Source organism: Labeo rohita, chromosome 17, assembly GCF_022985175.1.
Source record: "Labeo rohita strain BAU-BD-2019 chromosome 17, IGBB_LRoh.1.0, whole genome shotgun sequence".
Taxonomy (NCBI): domain Eukaryota; kingdom Metazoa; phylum Chordata; class Actinopteri; order Cypriniformes; family Cyprinidae; genus Labeo; species Labeo rohita.
This window is the reverse complement of record NC_066885.1, coordinates 31,191,230-31,210,025: the sequence shown is the minus strand read 5'-3', so window position 1 is coordinate 31,210,025 and position 18,796 is coordinate 31,191,230. Positions and strand designations below refer to the sequence as shown.

Sequence of the window (18,796 nt, the reverse complement as noted above, 5' to 3'; positions counted from 1 at the left end):
AAATCATACATTTTACTTGGGAAGCAAGTAATATATATATATATATATATATATATATATATATATATATATATATATGTGTGTATATATATATATATATATATATAATATAGTATTGTATTGTTGTATTTTATAAAGTTTAAAATGTTGATAATAGAAATAATTGTCTGCACTTTACGTTTAGAAAACAGTGATCCATTGTGTTCCTTTGTGTATTCCTTACATTTTTCTTAGTTGGACCTAGTTGGTTTCTTTAGTTGGTCTTTGGTCTTAGTTGGCTGAAAGTACTGTACTCATCTACCTTTATCATGTTTTGCTCCTGTGATTTCTTCTCAAATAAATGTCATGTTCGTTAAATCAGAGAGCAAAAAGGAAGTGGTAGTAATGATTTAATGATATTGTGATTTATATGAAGTGATGATGATGTTTAATGTTTTACATCTCAGCAGGAGCTGTGATATTTGGCTGTACCATTGCCCTGTGCTTTCTGATAAGGGACCTCATGTTTTACGTGATTGGTAAGTCAGTCATTTCGTAACATTATTTTAAAGCTTAATTATGTAATTCAAAAATGTGTTATCACAAATATTTTTATTTGTCAATAAATAAAATGGTCTATCTATGATATATAGTACAGTAGTACTATATCACAGTCTTAGAAATGTTACTGTTTTGACAGTTGGTTAATTGTTTCAAGTTATTTTGCTTAAACTGACTTTTTGCGAGTAGAAAATATCAGTTTGTCTTTCCAAAAAGTATTCGTTTTCTGAAATCATTGCATTAATATATCATTAAAGGGTCTTATTCCTATTCCTTATGCAGGGACCAGGGACTGTCAGGCTTTAAAAAGTACACAAAAAAGCTCTATTAAAGTATCGCAAAGGAAGTCCATATTTACACTGTATTCAGAGTCTACTACTGCCAGACAGCTTTGCTTGAACAACAGGACAAAATTTTTAACTGTATTTACAGGTTTATCTTTGGTCCAGTCTGGGTTGTTAATGATCAATGTGTGTTAATGATTTAGTTGATTGTTTGATAGTTGTAGATTATCTGCCATTAATTTAATCTATCAAGAATAGTAATGAAACAAAAGAAGTTAAACGTAAACTAAAGCTGAACATGTCTTAACCTCAATTTCAGTCAGTTTTCTTAGCAGTTAAGGGTAAAATTGAATGATAAACTAAGTGCAACTTTTAACACCAGAATGAGTCAGATAGCGTAATGTGTTGTGCATTAAAAACAGCATATACATGGCAGCATGCCATAGAAAACATTGGTTATGATGTACAATCTGAGAAAATCACCCAGCATTTTTTACTGGTTTAAGGTGTTAATGATTTTCATAATAGTGATTTTCATAATAATTTTAATTCATTTAAAAATACAACATGTGCAGCCGTCTTCCCACGCTTGTGATGATGAGCACTTAATATCAACTAAAGATAATCTTTAAGAGCTTTCTGCGGGTTTCCGTCAAAATAAATGTTTAAAAATTAATATTGTCATTTTACCGTTGTAATTCGAAATAAAAGCATTACTGTTATTATTGTTATTATTATTTATTTTTTTTTACAAATATTTTACAATATTTTAAATTAAATAAATGTTTTTAAAGGTGCTATATACAATTTTATATATTATATATATATATATATATATATATATATATATATATATATATATATATATATATATGTGTGTGTGTGTGTGTGTGTATATATGTGTATATATGTATAAAAAGAATCATACAAGACCAACTTCCACATGCTGTTTCTATATTAGCATAATTTGCATAATACTTACTTCGTCACTTGACATTGTTTACAAAAGCCAAATTTAATATATATTCTGTAATATATTCAGCATCTAATGGTTAATAGTATAAAGCAATTTACTACTTTCTGTTAGCTACAGGTTTAGTAGTACACTGAACTATCAAATTTTACTTCTTAAAGGGATAGTTCAACCAAAAATGAAAATTCTGTCATTAATTACTGACCCTCATGTTATTTCAAACCCATAAGACCTTAGTTCATCTTTGGAACACAAATTAAGACATTTTTAATGAAAACCGAGAGCTTTCTGATCCTGCGTGAACCGCAACTACCACATCTAAGTCTAAAAAAGGAAGTAAGAACATACACAAAAAGTATTCTCGTAGCTTCATAAACATTGTGGTTGCACTACTGATGTCACATGAAATATTTTAATGATGTCCTTGCTCCCTTGGCCTTTAACGTGGTAGTTGCATTGCTGTCTGTGCAAGGTCAGAAGGCTCTTGGACTTCATTAAAAATATATTTGTGTTCCAAAGATCTTCCAAGGTCTTATGGGTTTGGAAAGACATAAGGGTGAGCAATTAATGCCAATTGTCTTTTTAGAGTGAACTATCCATTTAACCTTCGATTGAAATCATTTGATTCTTTATAGTACATTTCATATTTGTTCACAAAAAAAACTTTTTGGAGCTTCACATCCTCTGGTCACTATATGGAAAAGAGAGAAGTGAGCACTCATAAAAATGTATTCTTTTGTGTAATATGAAAGAAATAAAATACTGTATTAAAATACATACTTTTTTTTTAATGAATTTATACTGTTTTTAGTTCGTTAAACACTTTTGTTTTGATAGTACTAACGTTTCTTTTTGTTTTATGTTGTCTCATTTTGTTGGATTGTCTGGGAAAATACAACTTTACATTTTTCAACCAGTTAATAATAATAATATCTGTTGTTATTATTATTATTATTGTGATTTATATTTTGACAACTGTTTATAAAGACAGTATTTTTTATGTTATTTGTTTAATTTCCTTGTATTGTCTGGGAAGATACCTTTTTTTTTTTTTTTTTATTTTCCATGGTGACACTTTAGTTTAGGGACCAATTCTCACTATGAGCTAATTATTAACTATGACTTTTGCCTCAGTAAACTCCTGATTTGTTGCTTACTAATAGTTAGTGTGGTAGTTAAGTTTAGGTAGGACTGGGGTGGGGGTATGTTTAAGGAATCTAAAATATGGTCATACAGAATAAGGCATTGTGCTATGTAAATAAACAACCAATATGCTAGTAATATGCATGCTAATAAGCAACTGCTTAATAGAATTGGTCCCTAAACGTGTTACCTTTTACGTTTATAAGTTGTCAGTTTTTTTAAGACTCATATACTCTCTTTAGGTGGAATAACTGTTTCCATCATCGCATTCGTCTTTACCATCAAATTTCTGTGTGAGCTTGCTGCTCGTGTGGTCAGCTTCTTACAGAATGATGACCCTGCCCGACATGGAGACCGCAGTATCTATGACTATGTGCGGGGTAATTATTTGGACCCACGCTCATGCAAGGTCTCCTGGGACTGGAAAGAGCCACAGGAAGTGGGTCAAACCATGAGTTTCCGAGTGCAGGTGACCAATCAAGTTTTTCTCAAAAAGTTGTATAAAATCTATACTGACTCTATACTTGACAATACATTGGTGCTTCATGCAACTCAGTTAAAATGTCTACAGTTTTATGTATTTATTAGTTGTTTTGAAATCCCCTCCCAGCTCTTTTACAAAAACGGCCAGCCTTTTCCTGCACACAGACCTGTGGGATTGAGGGTGAACATCACTCACATAGAGCTGGCTTTAGAAGTCCCTGTGACCCAGGAGGTCCTTCAGGAGCCCGAGTCTAATGTAGTCAAAGTGGCCTTCACTGTGCGTAAGGCTGGGCGCTACGAAGTAGCTGTCAAACTTGGAGGCCTGAATGTGGCCTACAGCCCTTACTACAAGATATTTCAACCAGGTAAAATGCATGTACAGATTCCTAATTCTCACTTTTTTTATGCTTTCTGTGTTTGAAATGAGGGACCTTGTCAGAATTCCTGTCAGAATTAACATACACAGTTTATAAAACTCTAGGAATATGACCCATTATATACAACCCACAACCCTCATATAATACTTGGTTGAAAGACCTTTTGCTTTTAATACAGCAGCCAGTCTTTTTGAATAACAGTCTATCAGACAGGTGCTCACATGTGTAACCAGGTTATTTTATATTTAGTCATTCAGCAGATGCTTTTATCCAAAGTGACTTACAAATGGGAACTCTGAGTCAAAACCATCAAAAGAACAATAATATGTAAGTGCTGTGAAAAGTCTCAGTTACTCTAGCGCTGTTCACTAACAAGGTTTTTTTTTTTATTAATAAATAAAAAGAAAACAAGTAGATAAAATAGAAATAGAGAGAGCTAGTGTTAAAGAGCCAAGTATGGAAGAAAGTAGTTTTTTTTTTTTTTTTTTAGCCATTTCTTGAAGATTGCTAGAGACTGCCCAGACTGAGTTGCAAAACGGTCAGAAACAGACTCCACCAGGGTGGCATGAGGGCCTGGCATTCTGTAGTGGGACCTGTGGTTACAGCCTAGCACTTTGCTGCTCGATTGGCATTTGCCAGAGAACACCAGAATTGCCAGTTCCACCAGTGGCTTTGTTTTGGCAGTGGGTCATGTGTCTAGAGGGAGTAGATCAGGGGTGATCAAGCCTGGTCCTGGAGATTGACTTTCCTGCAGAGTTCAGTTCCAACTCTGACCAAACACACCTAAACCAGCTAATTAGAATCTGAAGGAACGCTTGATAATTACAGACAAGTGTGTTTGATCAGGGTTGGAACTAAACTCTGCAGGAAGGTCGATCTCCAGGAACAGGGTTGGGCACCCTTGGTGTAGATAGTTTCTGGATGACGAAGGCATTTAAGGGCATTGACTGGTCTTCACGTTCCCCAGGCCTGAATCCAATTGAGAATCTTATGTACTTTATTTATTGAAGCATCCAAAGACGTGTCAAGGAATTTGGCTACAGTTGTCGTATTCCTCTTGTTAAGCCACTCCTGAATCACAGACAATGTCAGAGGCGTCTTACCTGGGCTAAGGAGAAGAAGAAATAGACTGTTGCCCAGTGGTCCAAAGTCCTCTTTTCAGATGAGAGCAAGTTTTGTATTTCATTTGGAAACCAAGGTCCTAGAGTCTGGAGGAAGGGTGGAGAAGCTCATAGCCCAAGTTGTTTAAAGTCCAGTGTTAAGTTTTCACAGTGTGTGGTGATTTTGGGGTGCAATGTCATCTGCTGGTGTTGGTCCACTGTGTTTTTTGAAAACCAAAGTCACTGCACCCATTTACCAAGAAATTTTAGAGCACTCCATGCTTCCTTCTGCTGACCAGCTTTTTAAAGATGCTGATTTCATTTTCCAGCACACAGGAAAATGCCACAGAATGATCACCTCCATGCCACGCCAAATTGAGGCAGTAATTAAAGCAAAAGGAGCCCCTACCAAGTACTGAGTACATATACAGTAAATGAGCATACTTTCCAGAAGGCCAACAATTCACTAAAAATGTTTTTTATTGGTCTTATGAAGTATTCTAATTAGTTGAGATAGTGAATTGGTGGGTTTTTGTTAAATGTGAGCCAAAATCATTACAATTAAAAGAACCAAAGACTTAAACTACTTCAGTCTGTGTGCATTGAATTTATTTAATACACGAGTTTCACAATTTGAGTTAAATTACCGAAATAAATTAACTTTTCCACGACATTCTAATTTATTGAGATGCACCTGTACATACATTTAGCCAGTGCATGTGCTAAAGTTGAGTAGCAAATATGGCTAAGTCAAAAGAGCTTTCACTTTCATGCTCTACAGTATAGTAAGTCTTTAAAAATGGCCAAAAGAACTAGCATATCCATTGCCAGTTTTCCCTTTTGTCGCGATTTAGCTCAAAGGGAAATGTATATAAATAATTACAATTAATTATGATTAATTACAATTATTTATATCAGCTACCAGTAGTAACTGTAGCAAAATCAATTTTGCATCAACTAATCTGTTCGCCCAGCGAACATTCAGTATACTTGTAAAATCAACTCTTAGAAATGACATTTTCTTGGCCACAGAAAATAACTTTCTTAAAGTAACATTTCATTAGAGCACGTAGCTCGAATCGGAATCGTAAAGGGACATTAATTCGCAAGGCAGAATCAGAATCAACGCTCATGTAATTTGTGCACAAGAGTTTTATTAACGAAGGACTAACACATAACTAACCTAAACAAACAAACATGAAGTCACTCATACATGGGGGAAGGGTCAGTGAGAAGCAGTTAGAGAGAGACAAGGAAATGAAGCTATGAAAGAGTCAGTTAGCCACCTGAGTGAAACCATCAGTGCTGTCTACAGCTTATACTAAACCTCTGTTTGTTTAGTTAAATGTACGATACTTGCATTTGCCTTGGTCGTCGAACAAGTGTCCAAATGCAGTCTCTGAAAGTCTTGATGGTTTGGAGCAGTGGTGGTTTTGGAATTGCAATCACGTTCTTCCGGGTCTGAAGAGGGATGAATTCCAAAGATGTTCTGACTCGATGGTAACTGGGAGTTTCTTCCCATGTGAAAGTGAAGAAGAACCAAGAGCGGAGAGGGACCCAGCTGAAGTCCTGTGATCCTTGGGGAATGGAAAGACAAGGCCGCAAGGCCTGGCGCGTGCTTAGAGAAGTCCTGAAGAGTTCTAGCTCATCTTCTTAGGTTCTAAAAGAACCACTGACTGACTGAGGCGAGTCATGAAGATGAATTCAGGAGTTGAGTGGAAGTGTCTGGCTCTTTGTGGTCGAGAGCCAGTGTTGGGTTCCTCCACACGGGCAGCAATTGGAAGACGTTGCAGACGAAGAAGACAGTGAAGAGAGAGAAAGAAGAGAGAGGGGTCGATGCCTTTAAACTCTCTGGAGGCTGTACCTCCAGGAGGTCCATGAACCAATGGTAACTTTCACCTTTGGAGGGAAAGTTTACGACTCTTTGTCTGTGAGCATGGTATTTTGCATATGTAATTCGATTGGGTGTTGATGCAAAAACTACTAAGGTTTCTTAAAACACTAATATGTTGCATAGGTACCAACATCTAATTTACACCATCTTTTAGATCATCAAAATACGAATTCAAAGAAACCAAACATGACATAAGTGGTTTATACAACTAGTCATCCATCATAACGCATGCATAAAACAGTAGAAAGACAAATACACAGACAAAATTAAAATACAATTCAGTAATACTGTACACAATGACCTGGGCTATGTGTGATAGGAAGGTCAAAGAAAGGTTTGTCTGTGAATGAATAGGAAAGAGTCCATTTCTATAGGCATTGTGTCTTTCCTATAGAGAAATGTAGTGTGCTCCGTTTGCATTCCTTGAAGCAATAAAACCTGTGATATCAGATGGTCACCCTGGCAACTAAGCCCTTTTGGGGTGTTAGATGCTTTGGGGGGTTGTCTTCAAAACTCCAGTATATAGCTGGGTTGTTGGTTTTAAAGATTATTTGTTAAATGTAACAAATAACTGTATGTCTGATTGGTCCAGATGCTACATTTTAATGCCTTTTTTTGTTAGTAATGTTAGTAATGTAATTATCAGGTAATACGTTGTTACATTTAAGCTTACATTAAGCTGTGCAATTTCAAAAACTTTCTTTAAAATTAACATATGCAGGTGACAAATGACATAAATTGCATGCGTGTGTTGCAGGTACAGTGGTCCCATCCAAAACAAAGATAGCGTACCACTTCTCCACATTGGTTCTGACTTACGGTCAGCAGCACACGCTGCAGATAGAACCACGGGATGAGTATGGCAACCCCACCAGTAACTCTGTCTCACTTGTGGATGAGGTCAATTACGGCATGCATGTCCACCCAGTAAGAACACTTACTGCATATCCAGAGTTTTTGGTCAAACTTTCAAAGTTTGGATATATGTATTAGCATTAAAGAGGTTGCAGGTCCAGCAAAATTTGCTGAGTTTCCATTCAGATTTGTTTTTCTTACTGTTCCTGCAGTTGGGCACAGTGGAGGAGGAGAGCTCAGATGATTGCTACAGCACATCGGTATCGTTAAACAAGCCACAGTGCCAAGTTCTGATGAGGCTCACCTTCAGGAAAAAAGGCTGCTTTAGAGCATGCATCTCATACAGGGACCAGCCACTTAGCAATGGGGAGTTTGACATCATTGTACTCAGTGGTGAGTTAATCTAGGTTTGTCTAAAAATGTTGTAACTTTCGTTTAATATTGGTTATTCACCCAATATTAAACTTGACTGATTCAGGGTTTTGGCCCAGTCTGTTTCAGTAGTGTTCAACAGACTTGAAGCAAGAACTGAATAGGCAGCTCTGTTGCCAGTCAGTAAGGCTACTGTCCTTAATGTAACCCAGGGCTTCCAGACCCACGCTATATCCTAAAATACTGTTATCGTGTTTTAACGACGAATCAGAGACAGGGGGTCACACATTACACAACATTTCAGTAGGAAGAATCGCCGACAACTCTGTCTGGTCCACAAACTACGTTTTACAACCGAACACATGTGAGAAGCGATGCAGGAAATAATGTAAGATCACATGTAAGAAGGATCACGTGAGACTGGATTTCTTCCTGTTAGAAATTGTAGCCCACAAGAAGCTTACGATACAAGTTGCTTTGACGAGCCAAGCATGCTAATATTTTGTCATAGATCTATGACTCTACCACCTGAACTTTCCCTTGCCCTGTTTTATATTCCTTCATTGGCTGTTATTACCAATGTCATTTTCAGTCCAAAAACATTTCACGCTGCAGGACTCTTGAGCAGGATGCTTGCAATGGCAGCAATGACAGAAGACTGTTGAATCATATAATTACATAACATTTAGTAGAGTTGAAGTGCATTGCTGTAACCTTTTCTCAATGTCTTTTCGCCATTATGCACTCATGCAGAAAATGAGAAGAACTGTGTGGAGAAAAACGTATCTACCCCAGGCATAAGCATCTACTTTGAGGCCTACCTCTACAGCATGGGCACTTACAGTAGTTGTCCTTGGCAGTTTCTAGCATCCTCCCAACTAGCCCTGCAAAGACGGCCCTCCATGGGTGATGATGAGGAGGAACATGACTCCCCTGTAGAGGGACAGTCAGAGAAGATCAAGAAACCAAAAAAGGTCTATTGCTATATTTCACCAAAGGTAAATATATTTTAAATGGTTTAATTTGTGTGGTTAATTTGGTTTGTTAATATTGACTCTTTGTTCATTTAAATACCTCGTTATGTTGTGTTTTAGCAATTTTCTGTGAAGGAGTTTTACCTGAAAATTATTCCTTGGCGCCTTTTCACTTTCCGTGTGTGTCCCGGAACTAAGGTTATCTTACCTTCTCTTCTGAATCATTTTACCAAAAACACTATTTTTTGGCTGACTGCAAAAGCTGTTGTTTTATTCAAGCATATATATTTTTCTGTCTGTTTTAATTCTGGCAGTTCACTTACCATGGACCAGACCCTGTTCATAAATACCTAACACTGGTAGTAGATGATGGTATTCAGCCTCCAGTAGAGCTCAGTTGTAAGGACAGAAATATCATGGCTGCCACCTTTATCCGCTTTCTCCACAAGAACATTGGTTAGTGTGAGGCAGTGTAGCAGTCAATACAATTAAATGTAGATATATTGGTGTTTTTGATGTTTTTTTTTTTTATGATGTTTGCATCTTATAGGTGGATCAGAAACTTTTCAGGATAAAGTGAACTTTTTTCAGCGGGAGCTGAGACACATTCACTCCAAGAGACCTCGCACTAAAACCTGTCTGAAAATCAGCCGTCACTCACTCCTTGAATCAGTGAGCAAATCTAGCATATCATTCCTCATTGGCCAAACAGAACAATACAGAAAGATGGAACAAGTTTCTCCATACGCATATAAGCCTGCACCATGTATTTCATAGATATTTTTGTTTTTTATTTCTTTGGTGTAGTGCAGTCTCAGCGCAAGTGACAGTTCTTTTCTTTTTTCAGTCTCTGAAGGCCACACGGAACTTTTCTGTGTCAGACTGGGGCAAGAACTTTGAAGTTGTGTTCCAGGATGAGGAAGGTTGGTTAACTGACTGGTGTTATTAGTTATACTAATTATTCTTCTGCATTTCACAACAGCTGAATAAAATAAAATAAAATAAAATAAAATAAAATAAAATAAAATAAAATAAAATAAAATAATAAAAATAAAATAAAATAAAATAAAATAAAATAAAATAAAATAACCTTTTTTAACCATTAAAATTTGTATTCATCGTAACATTTCATGACATTTCTGTTTTTCACCGTTTATAAACATATAATTATATTTAAAGGTTGATTTGTTCTGTGTGTTTGGGTGTGTTTATTAGCTCTGGACTGGGGAGGGCCACGACGTGAGTGGTTTGAGCTTATCTGTAAGGCTCTGTTTGATACAAATAACCAGCTTTTCACACGCTTTAGTGACAACAACCAAGGTTTGGTAAGTCTTAGCTGTACAAAACAGCTTTTTATGCTGCTTGATATTGCAAACTGGTATTTCTCATCATAATATTTTAATGTACTGTTGTAATTCAAAACATTCTGGTTAATAGCACAAATAGTTTTATTGTGGTTACTGCATTTTGATGTTTTTCTAGTTATTTACCTAAAGCAAATAATGAATTGGAAGTCTTGTACATTCATAGAAGGTAGCTTATTATAATGTTGCAAAATAAGATGGATGAAGAGTTCTGTACAATTATCTATGTATATTATGCTAAGAAAGTATTTTAAAGGGATAGAATTACACTCATCACCTTTAAATGAACTGTTGTAATATAGACATTGACTTTTTAATATTGTGATGTGGGTCAAGAGCTGATATGGAATGAGTTGTTCTGTGTTTTTTTTGGGCAGGTCCACCCAAACGCTGATCGCCCCCCTCACCTGAGGGTGAAGATGTATGAGTTTGCAGGTCGAGTGGTGGGGAAATGTCTATATGAATCAGCTTTAGGTGGGGCCTACAAGCAGCTGGTACGAGCCCGATTCACCCGGTCCTTCTTGGCTCAGATTATTGGATTACGAATGAACTATAAGGTAAACATAATAAACATAGCAATCAGTTTGCAGGTATGTAGATACACTTACTCTCCTTGGATTAAATTATGTAAGTGTTTTTTTTGTCTTTTTGTTTATTTATTCTTTTTTTTTTTTGGCAGTACTTTGAAACTGATGATGAGGAATTTTACAAAACCAAGGTATGCTTTATTCTGAACAATGATGTCAGTGAAATGGACCTGGTGTTTGCAGAGGAAAAATATAGCAAGTCAGGACATCTGGAAAAGGTAGTCATCATTAATTAGATGAGAAATTAATTTCAAAAATAAAATGTTAATTTTAATCTTGATTCCAAATATGATCGTGCAGTTAAATGCATGTATGTATGTATGCATGTATGTATTAAAGTGCACTTAAGGCAGGGGATGTACCTGAAAGGTCAGCATTCTGCAGAGTTTAGCTTCAACTGGCTTCAACACACCTGCCTGGAAATTTCTAGTGGGTCTAAAGACACCAGGTGTTTTTAATTATGGTTGGAGCTAAACTCTGTAGGACAATGGCCTCTAGTAGCAGATTTGGACAACCCTCTCTTAAGGGTTATTTAAAGGTACAGGTTATACACTTTCACTAATAGTAGTAATATTACAGGTGGTGGAACTGATATCTGGTGGTGCTCAAATTGTGGTGACCAATGAGAATAAAATTCACTACTTAAACCTGTTGGCCCAGTACAGACTAGCCAGTCAGGTGCGAGAAGAAGTAGAGCACTTCCTAAAAGGTAGGAGCCTGTGATCTGACTCTTTAATTAAACTTCTGTACAAAATCTTGAATTAACTGAATGACCTCTTCTGTTCAGGTTTGAATGAACTGGTCCCTGAAAACCTTCTTGCCATATTTGATGAGAATGAACTGGAGGTGAGAAATCACGTTTAACTATAGATACATAGCATATTACCAAAGAAGAATTGAAAATCATTTCATGATAGAAGTGTTTTAACAATGGTCCCATAAATATAGGTATAAAAGATCACATAACAATTGTTTTTACAATAGTTTTCATAGCTGAACCCTTTTATCTAAGCTCAGTTCAGTTTACCTGCAAATTTGTTGAGTTGTTCCATCACATGGGAGACCTGCGTGGGGCAGAAAAATGTTACTGAATCTTGTCCTGCTATCGGCCACAACATTCATGTTTTGTCCTGCTCCCGTCCGCAAAAGCCCGCATAAAAATATTTCTGTAGATATTTTTTTTCAGTACATAGATGAAATTTACATTAAATAGTTTGTAACATCTCGTAAGTTAAACAACATCCTAGCATAAACGCTGCAGATGAAATATTTGTTATTTAGGCTAAGCTTTATCATTCACAAATTACTGTTATTTTTAACAGAACAGTGCTCCCTTTATTATCACTAAAAAGCTGATACTAAAAATCTCAGTTCATCGCGATCTCAAAAGCTCTGTTATAACACAATGAATATGTGATGAAATGACTGCGTCTTATGTTAAGAACGCGCTGCTGAGGTGCTTTCCCTTTACGCCACAAAAACAGCTAACCTATCAAAATAAACCACGTAACATGTTTAATAAAGGTCTATTAATGCACATTCTTCTCCAGTCCTGTGTAAACTATGGCAAGCAAAGTTTTTTTTTTAATTTATTTTTCTTATGTGAGATGGCGGAGCTCAACAATGCAGTCTGAAGTACTGTAGCTGCTCACTTAAACGATCTTACTCATCTCAGTCTGCTCAATCTTGGTGATGTCAGTGCCCTAAATGATGTTATAATGGACTATTTCACATCCAGAGATGAAGGATTGGATGATGAAGTTACTAAAGGTGTCCCATGACTGTCTGTTTTATGCACAGTGTGTAAACAGTTGTGCTGCACACACTTTTCTAAACTACGTGGTACACTATTCATGCTATCTAAACAAACAAGGGGTGATTAAAAGTTCGGAGACTATGCCCATGATAAAAAATGGAAAACAGACGTTAGTCTGTTTGTGTAATGATGCATTATAGCGCTCCTGACTTGACAGACAGCTCTCATTAATACCGTGAATTAAAAGTGAAAGCCGTCTCACTTTAAACCTGTTTGTCTCAAAATTCCATTTCTGAAAATCATAGCTATCATAACTTTGTTTTCTTTCAAGCTTTGGAGAAAATAAAAGTTGTTTAGTTTTGGAAAGGGCTTGAATCCAAATTGGTTGCTGTTGCCTCTTCAGTGTACCTATTGTCACTTTTATTTACACCGAAGCTGGTAAAAAATATTCACAATTACTTATGCTTCTTAACTGGACAGACTGACCCCTAATTTAACTGCCGTTATACTGTGAGAATTAAGTGTTCCCTTAATTTTTTTGAGCAGTATAGATGGGTCATTCTGTGTCAACTCAACCAGAGGTCTCTTGCTCAAAATGAGGAATGACTGAAGAACAAATAATGTTGAGTGTGAATGTAGCCTTGTTTTTTCAGGCTCCTCGTGTAAAATCGATGTTTAAAAAGTTAAAGGTATGACTGTTTTGTCTTGTTTCCAGTTGTTGATGTGTGGTACAGGAGATATTAATGTGCAGGACTTTAAAGCTCATGCTGTAATTGTTGGAGGGTCATGGCACTTCAGAGAAAAGGTAAGTGACTTAATATTTAAAGAATGTATTTCATCTTTTTTCAAGGTATGCACCTAACATATGTTTATGCAGAAAGCATGGCATTAACAAACACATGAATGTTATTGTGCAGAGACAAGGTGATATGCAAAGTTCCCATGTGTTCTGAAAAATTTGGAAAATTGATGACAAATTTTACAGTGATGGAAAATGCACAGAAATTAGAAAAATTGTAATATGTCCAGGGAACTCTTGTTGTTCTCCAGAAAAATTAATTTAAAAATGTAATTGTTATCTCATATTCAAGAATTACCAGTTTACCACTTGTCCAAAACAATGAATGTGCATTCAGGGATGCTTAGTTTTAACAGTGTGAATATTTTTTCCCTGTGCTCTGTCCAGTGGTCACCTATAAGAGAAGTATTTTGAATGACGCTGTTTAGTCTTGTGTTTGTGCTTGCAACAGCTAGCTAATAATCTACTCACCCCCCTTGTTATCCAAGATGTTCATGTTTTTCTTTCTTCAGTCGTGAAGAAATTAAGTTTTTCAGGAATTTTCTCCATATAGTGGACGTCTGTGATGCCCGTGAGTTTAAACTTCCAAAATACAGTTAAAATGCAGCTTCAGAGGGCTCTAAACGATCCCAGCCGAGGAAGAAGGGTCTTATCTAGTGAAACTATCAGTTATTTTCTTAAAAAATGTACAATTTATATACTTTTTAACCTTAAATGCTTGTCTTGTCTAGCTCTTCAATGCGCGTGCATACTCTGTGTAATCATATCTCATTTTCTCCTCCAACTTCAAAATCACCCTACATCGCTGTTTCACCTTTTTTTTGGTAAAGGGCGTTTGCCCTTCTTCGCATGTTCACTTTCTAAACACTGGGTCGGTACTTCTGCAGTGATGTAGGATGATTTTGAAGTTGGAGGAAATAAATGAGATGGGAGTTTTTCGACATTCCCTAACTGTCTTAAAGCGAGTGCACAGAGTACACATGCGCATAGCAGAGCTAGACAAGACGAGCATTTGAGGTTAAGAAAAATATATAATTTTTAAAAAATTTTTTGTTTTTCAGAAAATGACCGATTGTTTCGCTAGATAAGATCCTTATTCCTCAGCTGGGATCATTTAGAACCCTTTGAAGCTGCACTGAAACTGTATTTTGGAAGTTCAAATTTGCGGGCACCATAGAAGTCCAGTATAAAGGACAAAAATCCTAAAATGTTTTTGTCAAAAAACATAATTTCTTTACGACTGAAGAAAGAAAGACATTAACATCTTGGATGACAAGGGGGTGAGTAAATTATCTGTAAATTTTTGTTCTGGAAGTGAACTAATCCTTTAAAGTGAGCTCATCCTAATTCTTCTGTTTTTTAGGTGATGAAATGGTTCTGGGCAGTGGTGTCATCCTTCACACAGGAAGAATTGGCACGTTTGTTGCAGTTCACCACTGGCTCCTCACAACTCCCACCTGGCGGCTTCAACACGCTTTGCCCCTCCTTCCAGATCATAGCAGCTCCCACACACAGTACGCTGCCCACCGCACACACCTGGTGAGCGCACGTCAAACACCCCTTTACTTTCACAGAAAGACCAAAATCCAATTTCCAAAATTAAATGTGATGTAAATATCCTTTTTTGAAAGGGGTCCTATTATGCTCTTTTACAAAGTCTTGATTTTGTTTTGGGGGTGTACTAGAACATGCTCTCATGCTTGGTGCTTGGAAAAAAACATTATTTCTCACATAATTTATAATATTGCAATACCTTTCTCCCCAGCCTGGCCCAAATGGCTCGATTAGTGCCGGGTTTGATGAAGGCCCGCCGAAAACGAAAAAATGTGTTGTGATTAGGGTTGCAAAATTCCGGGAATTTTCAAGACTGGAAACTTTCCATGGGAATTAACGGGAATATATGGGAATTAACGGGAATTAATGGGAATATATGGGAATTAATGGGAATTATTGGGAATAAACTGGGAATTTGCAAAATTTCAGGAACTGGGAATGTAAATGTAGATGAGAAGAAAAACTTGCAGCATAATCTTGGATAAAACAACCAGGTTTAATGCAATTTTAGTTTAATTTCTGACCTACACACTGCTCAGTCACATGCACACTGCTTACTGCAGGGCTGTTAAGGCCACACACCCTACATCCACTGTACATTCCTCTATAACATGCACAGATCAAACTATCAAAATATATTATGGCTAGTGTTCATGTCAATTACATAAATATTACAAAAATATATATGTTTAAAACTTCCTTGTGCTGTGTGTAAGGTACTGTGCAACTAAATTATGCCATTGTTAAAACAAATACACTGGCTGAGCAAACATTTAGGTGAGATAATAATAATTTAAAAAACAGTCTAAACATTACCCTCCCCCACACAGTCCCCCTAGTAGTCACCTAAGGGGGTAATTCCCCCCCATTTTCTCTGAAGGCACAGTTGCTGCATTTGAGCCCAAGGGCTACATCTAAATTTTGATATTACTTGTGTAAATTAAGTAAGTTTAGGTAAGTTTAACTAGCAAAAACCAAAATGTTTATACAGTATATCTCATGTCCCAGTGTTTATACAGTAGCTGGCCAGTAAATCAGATATGAACAATCTAAGCTAGTTAGCATTATTTCATTTACTATTTAGGAAGTATCATGTGCTAGCTAGCTTAAGCTGCAGTGCTATTCCTTATACCTTCTGCTAGCCAGTTTCATACAGAAGTACAGAACTGGTCAAAAGTTTGGACACATTCCTATTTTTGATGTTTTCTGAACATCTCTTATGATTTCTTATGTACATCAAGCCTTCATTTATTTTTCAGCACAAATACAGTAAAAAAAACAAAACAGTAATATTGTGAAGTATTACAATTTAAAATAATGGTTTTCTGTTTTAATATACTTTAAAATATAATGTATTGCTATGAAAAAAAGCTGAATTTACTACAGTTTCACTGTCACATTGATGTAATCCTTCAGAAATCATTCTGAAATGCTGATTTATCAATTTTGGAAACAGCTGTGCTGCTTAATATTTTTTAAATTCCCTTTTCTTACAGGATTCTTTAATGAAAAAGAACAGCATTTATTTAAAATATAAATCCTTTTTTAATAGTACAGTACTGTTCAAAAGGTTGGGGTCAGTATGTTTTTTTTCCAATACTTTTATTAAACAAGGATGTGTTCAGTTAATAAAAAGTAATAGTAAATACTTATATTGTTAGAAAAGATTTCAGTTTTGAATAAATTATGTTCTTTTTAAGTTAAATCCAGGCAAAAAGCATCACAGATTCCAAAAAAATCAAAAAATGTCATTTTTAAAATTTGTATTAGTTTGCATGCATGTCAGCTTATAATCAAACAAAATGTTGAAATTTATATTTGTTTATGATACAGCTTCTTTAAATTTCCCCAAATTTCCCGTAAATTCCCGTAAATTTCTGTTAAATTTCCAAATTGGAATATTTCCAAAATTCCCCGGACAAAGTTTCCATGGAAAGTTTCCGGAAATTTACCGGAAATTTTCCGCCCCTTTGCAACCCTAGTTGTGATTGGTTAGCTGTCCCACGGAGTTGCGATTGGCGAATAGCTTAGACGGTGTTTCAGTACTGCCACGCCCCTTGCCAAAGCAGCAAGTTCTGTCTGCTTCGTTATAGTTAAGGATATATTAAGGTATAGTTGACGCTGCAGTAGTGTTGAGTCCTATCGTAAGCCTGCTAGATCAACAATACGTGATATTATCGTGCTAATTTATTCAATTATTTACATAGTTTTATTGCCAAAAAACAGCTCCAGCATAAGGCTAAAAGCAGCCTAATGTTTTTAATATGACTGAATTTGTATTTAGCGTGACAACAGTTGGATAAAAACATTCTAAGTTAATAGTTACAGTATAATGCTTACATTTCCTTAGTTATTCAAAAAGCAGCTACAGAAAACGAGCGAAGAACTAGAGCTGTAATCGGGCCTTAAAAGTTAGGCCCGACAGAATTCGGCCCGAGCCCGACAAGTATATTTTGATTGACAGCTTTTTAAAAGCCCGAATCCGTTTACAGCCCGACATTATTTAAATATGCGGAAGCACACAGCTCTTTTGCCTTTTGTCAAGAATAAGTAATTTATACATGTATACATGTAACAATTTATTAATGACTAACGTAGGCTATAGGCCACTTGGAAGTTGGAACAAAGAAATAAAATAAGTTCTCTGTAACATCGTAACATCTTAGCACTCTAAATAGGCATACACTCAGCCTATAAATAGGCCAACGCGCCAATAAAAATGACTCTTTCTTAAATTAAATTAAGATAAGTTCTAAATCAAGATGGGGTTTTGGCAATAACGAATTTAAGATAAAGGCTCCGCGGGATTTGCTTCGCCACTTCTCTCCACAATCTGGCCTCAACGCGCCGGTGAATAGCAGCTGAAATGTAATCAGAGAATACTGCCAACATTAGCCTATATACTCTGTCTACATTATGCATTTAAGACTCAATTAGTATTTAGTTATAATTAAAAAATCTTTACTCACCAAGATTAGGCTACATATTTTTGTGGAGGAAAATTATTGAATCCACTGTAGTTTCAACGCGGTCCTGCGCTCACTGATGGCGCGTCCAGCAGCGCTGAACACCCTTTCACTGCTGCTGCGACTGGCCGGAATGCATAGTACTGGTAGATCTGGCTAATTTTGCCAAAACGTAATCACCAGAAGCAAGCCTCCGTTTCACCTCCTCAGCATCAATTTTAGCATCTTTCTCGCGCTAATCGAAACGCATCACATGACCGCTCATTTACCGCGCAAGCCGGAGCGCAAGCCCGAGCCCGTGTAAAATGATATAAATTAAGCCCGAACCCGACCGAACCCGTCGGGTCCCATTGGGTTTCATCGGGTTCGGGCAAAGATCTTCAGCTCTACGAAGAACATCATCACTGATTTTAAAAAACACTCACGTTATACGTGAAGCTATCTGCACTGTATGATGAATAAATCTGTTACCACACAGTGTACACCAGGGTTGGGGTCAATTCAGGAATTAACTCAACAATTCCAATTCAAAGAAGGAAATGGAATTGGAATTGGAATTCAACAACAATTACAGGAAACAGAGTTGGAATTGAATTGGAATTACAGGAAGTGGAATTCAATTCAGGGAAATTCCACTGAATTCTGTTTATTGCTGTTTCTGAGCATTTATTTGTGATTGCATTTAGAGACATACATTTGAACTTTATTTATGATGCTTTACAAATACCAAGTAATGTATAAAAATAGACTTGATCAAATGCAAGTAAATAAAAAT

The 18,796-nt window shown here is 36.3% G+C and overlaps 1 protein-coding gene across 3 annotated transcripts in view; it reads left to right on the top strand.

The window, feature by feature from the left end:
* The window catches only part of arel1 (apoptosis resistant E3 ubiquitin protein ligase 1), a 31,135-nt gene that overhangs the window by 9,453 nt on the left and 2,886 nt on the right, over positions 1-18,796 (top strand). For all 3 annotated transcript variants that reach the window (XM_051133097.1, XM_051133098.1, XM_051133100.1), the window contains exons 5-21: positions 447-518; positions 3,183-3,409; positions 3,551-3,788; positions 7,552-7,721; positions 7,862-8,042; positions 8,775-9,019; positions 9,116-9,193; positions 9,310-9,451; positions 9,546-9,667; positions 9,843-9,918; positions 10,211-10,320; positions 10,737-10,916; positions 11,039-11,164; positions 11,526-11,655; positions 11,734-11,792; positions 13,418-13,507; positions 14,865-15,040. In XM_051133097.1, the coding sequence (XP_050989054.1) occupies positions 447-518; positions 3,183-3,409; positions 3,551-3,788; positions 7,552-7,721; positions 7,862-8,042; positions 8,775-9,019; positions 9,116-9,193; positions 9,310-9,451; positions 9,546-9,667; positions 9,843-9,918; positions 10,211-10,320; positions 10,737-10,916; positions 11,039-11,164; positions 11,526-11,655; positions 11,734-11,792; positions 13,418-13,507; positions 14,865-15,040 (2,422 nt within the window). The remainder of the gene's footprint in view (positions 1-446; positions 519-3,182; positions 3,410-3,550; positions 3,789-7,551; positions 7,722-7,861; positions 8,043-8,774; positions 9,020-9,115; positions 9,194-9,309; positions 9,452-9,545; positions 9,668-9,842; positions 9,919-10,210; positions 10,321-10,736; positions 10,917-11,038; positions 11,165-11,525; positions 11,656-11,733; positions 11,793-13,417; positions 13,508-14,864; positions 15,041-18,796) is intronic.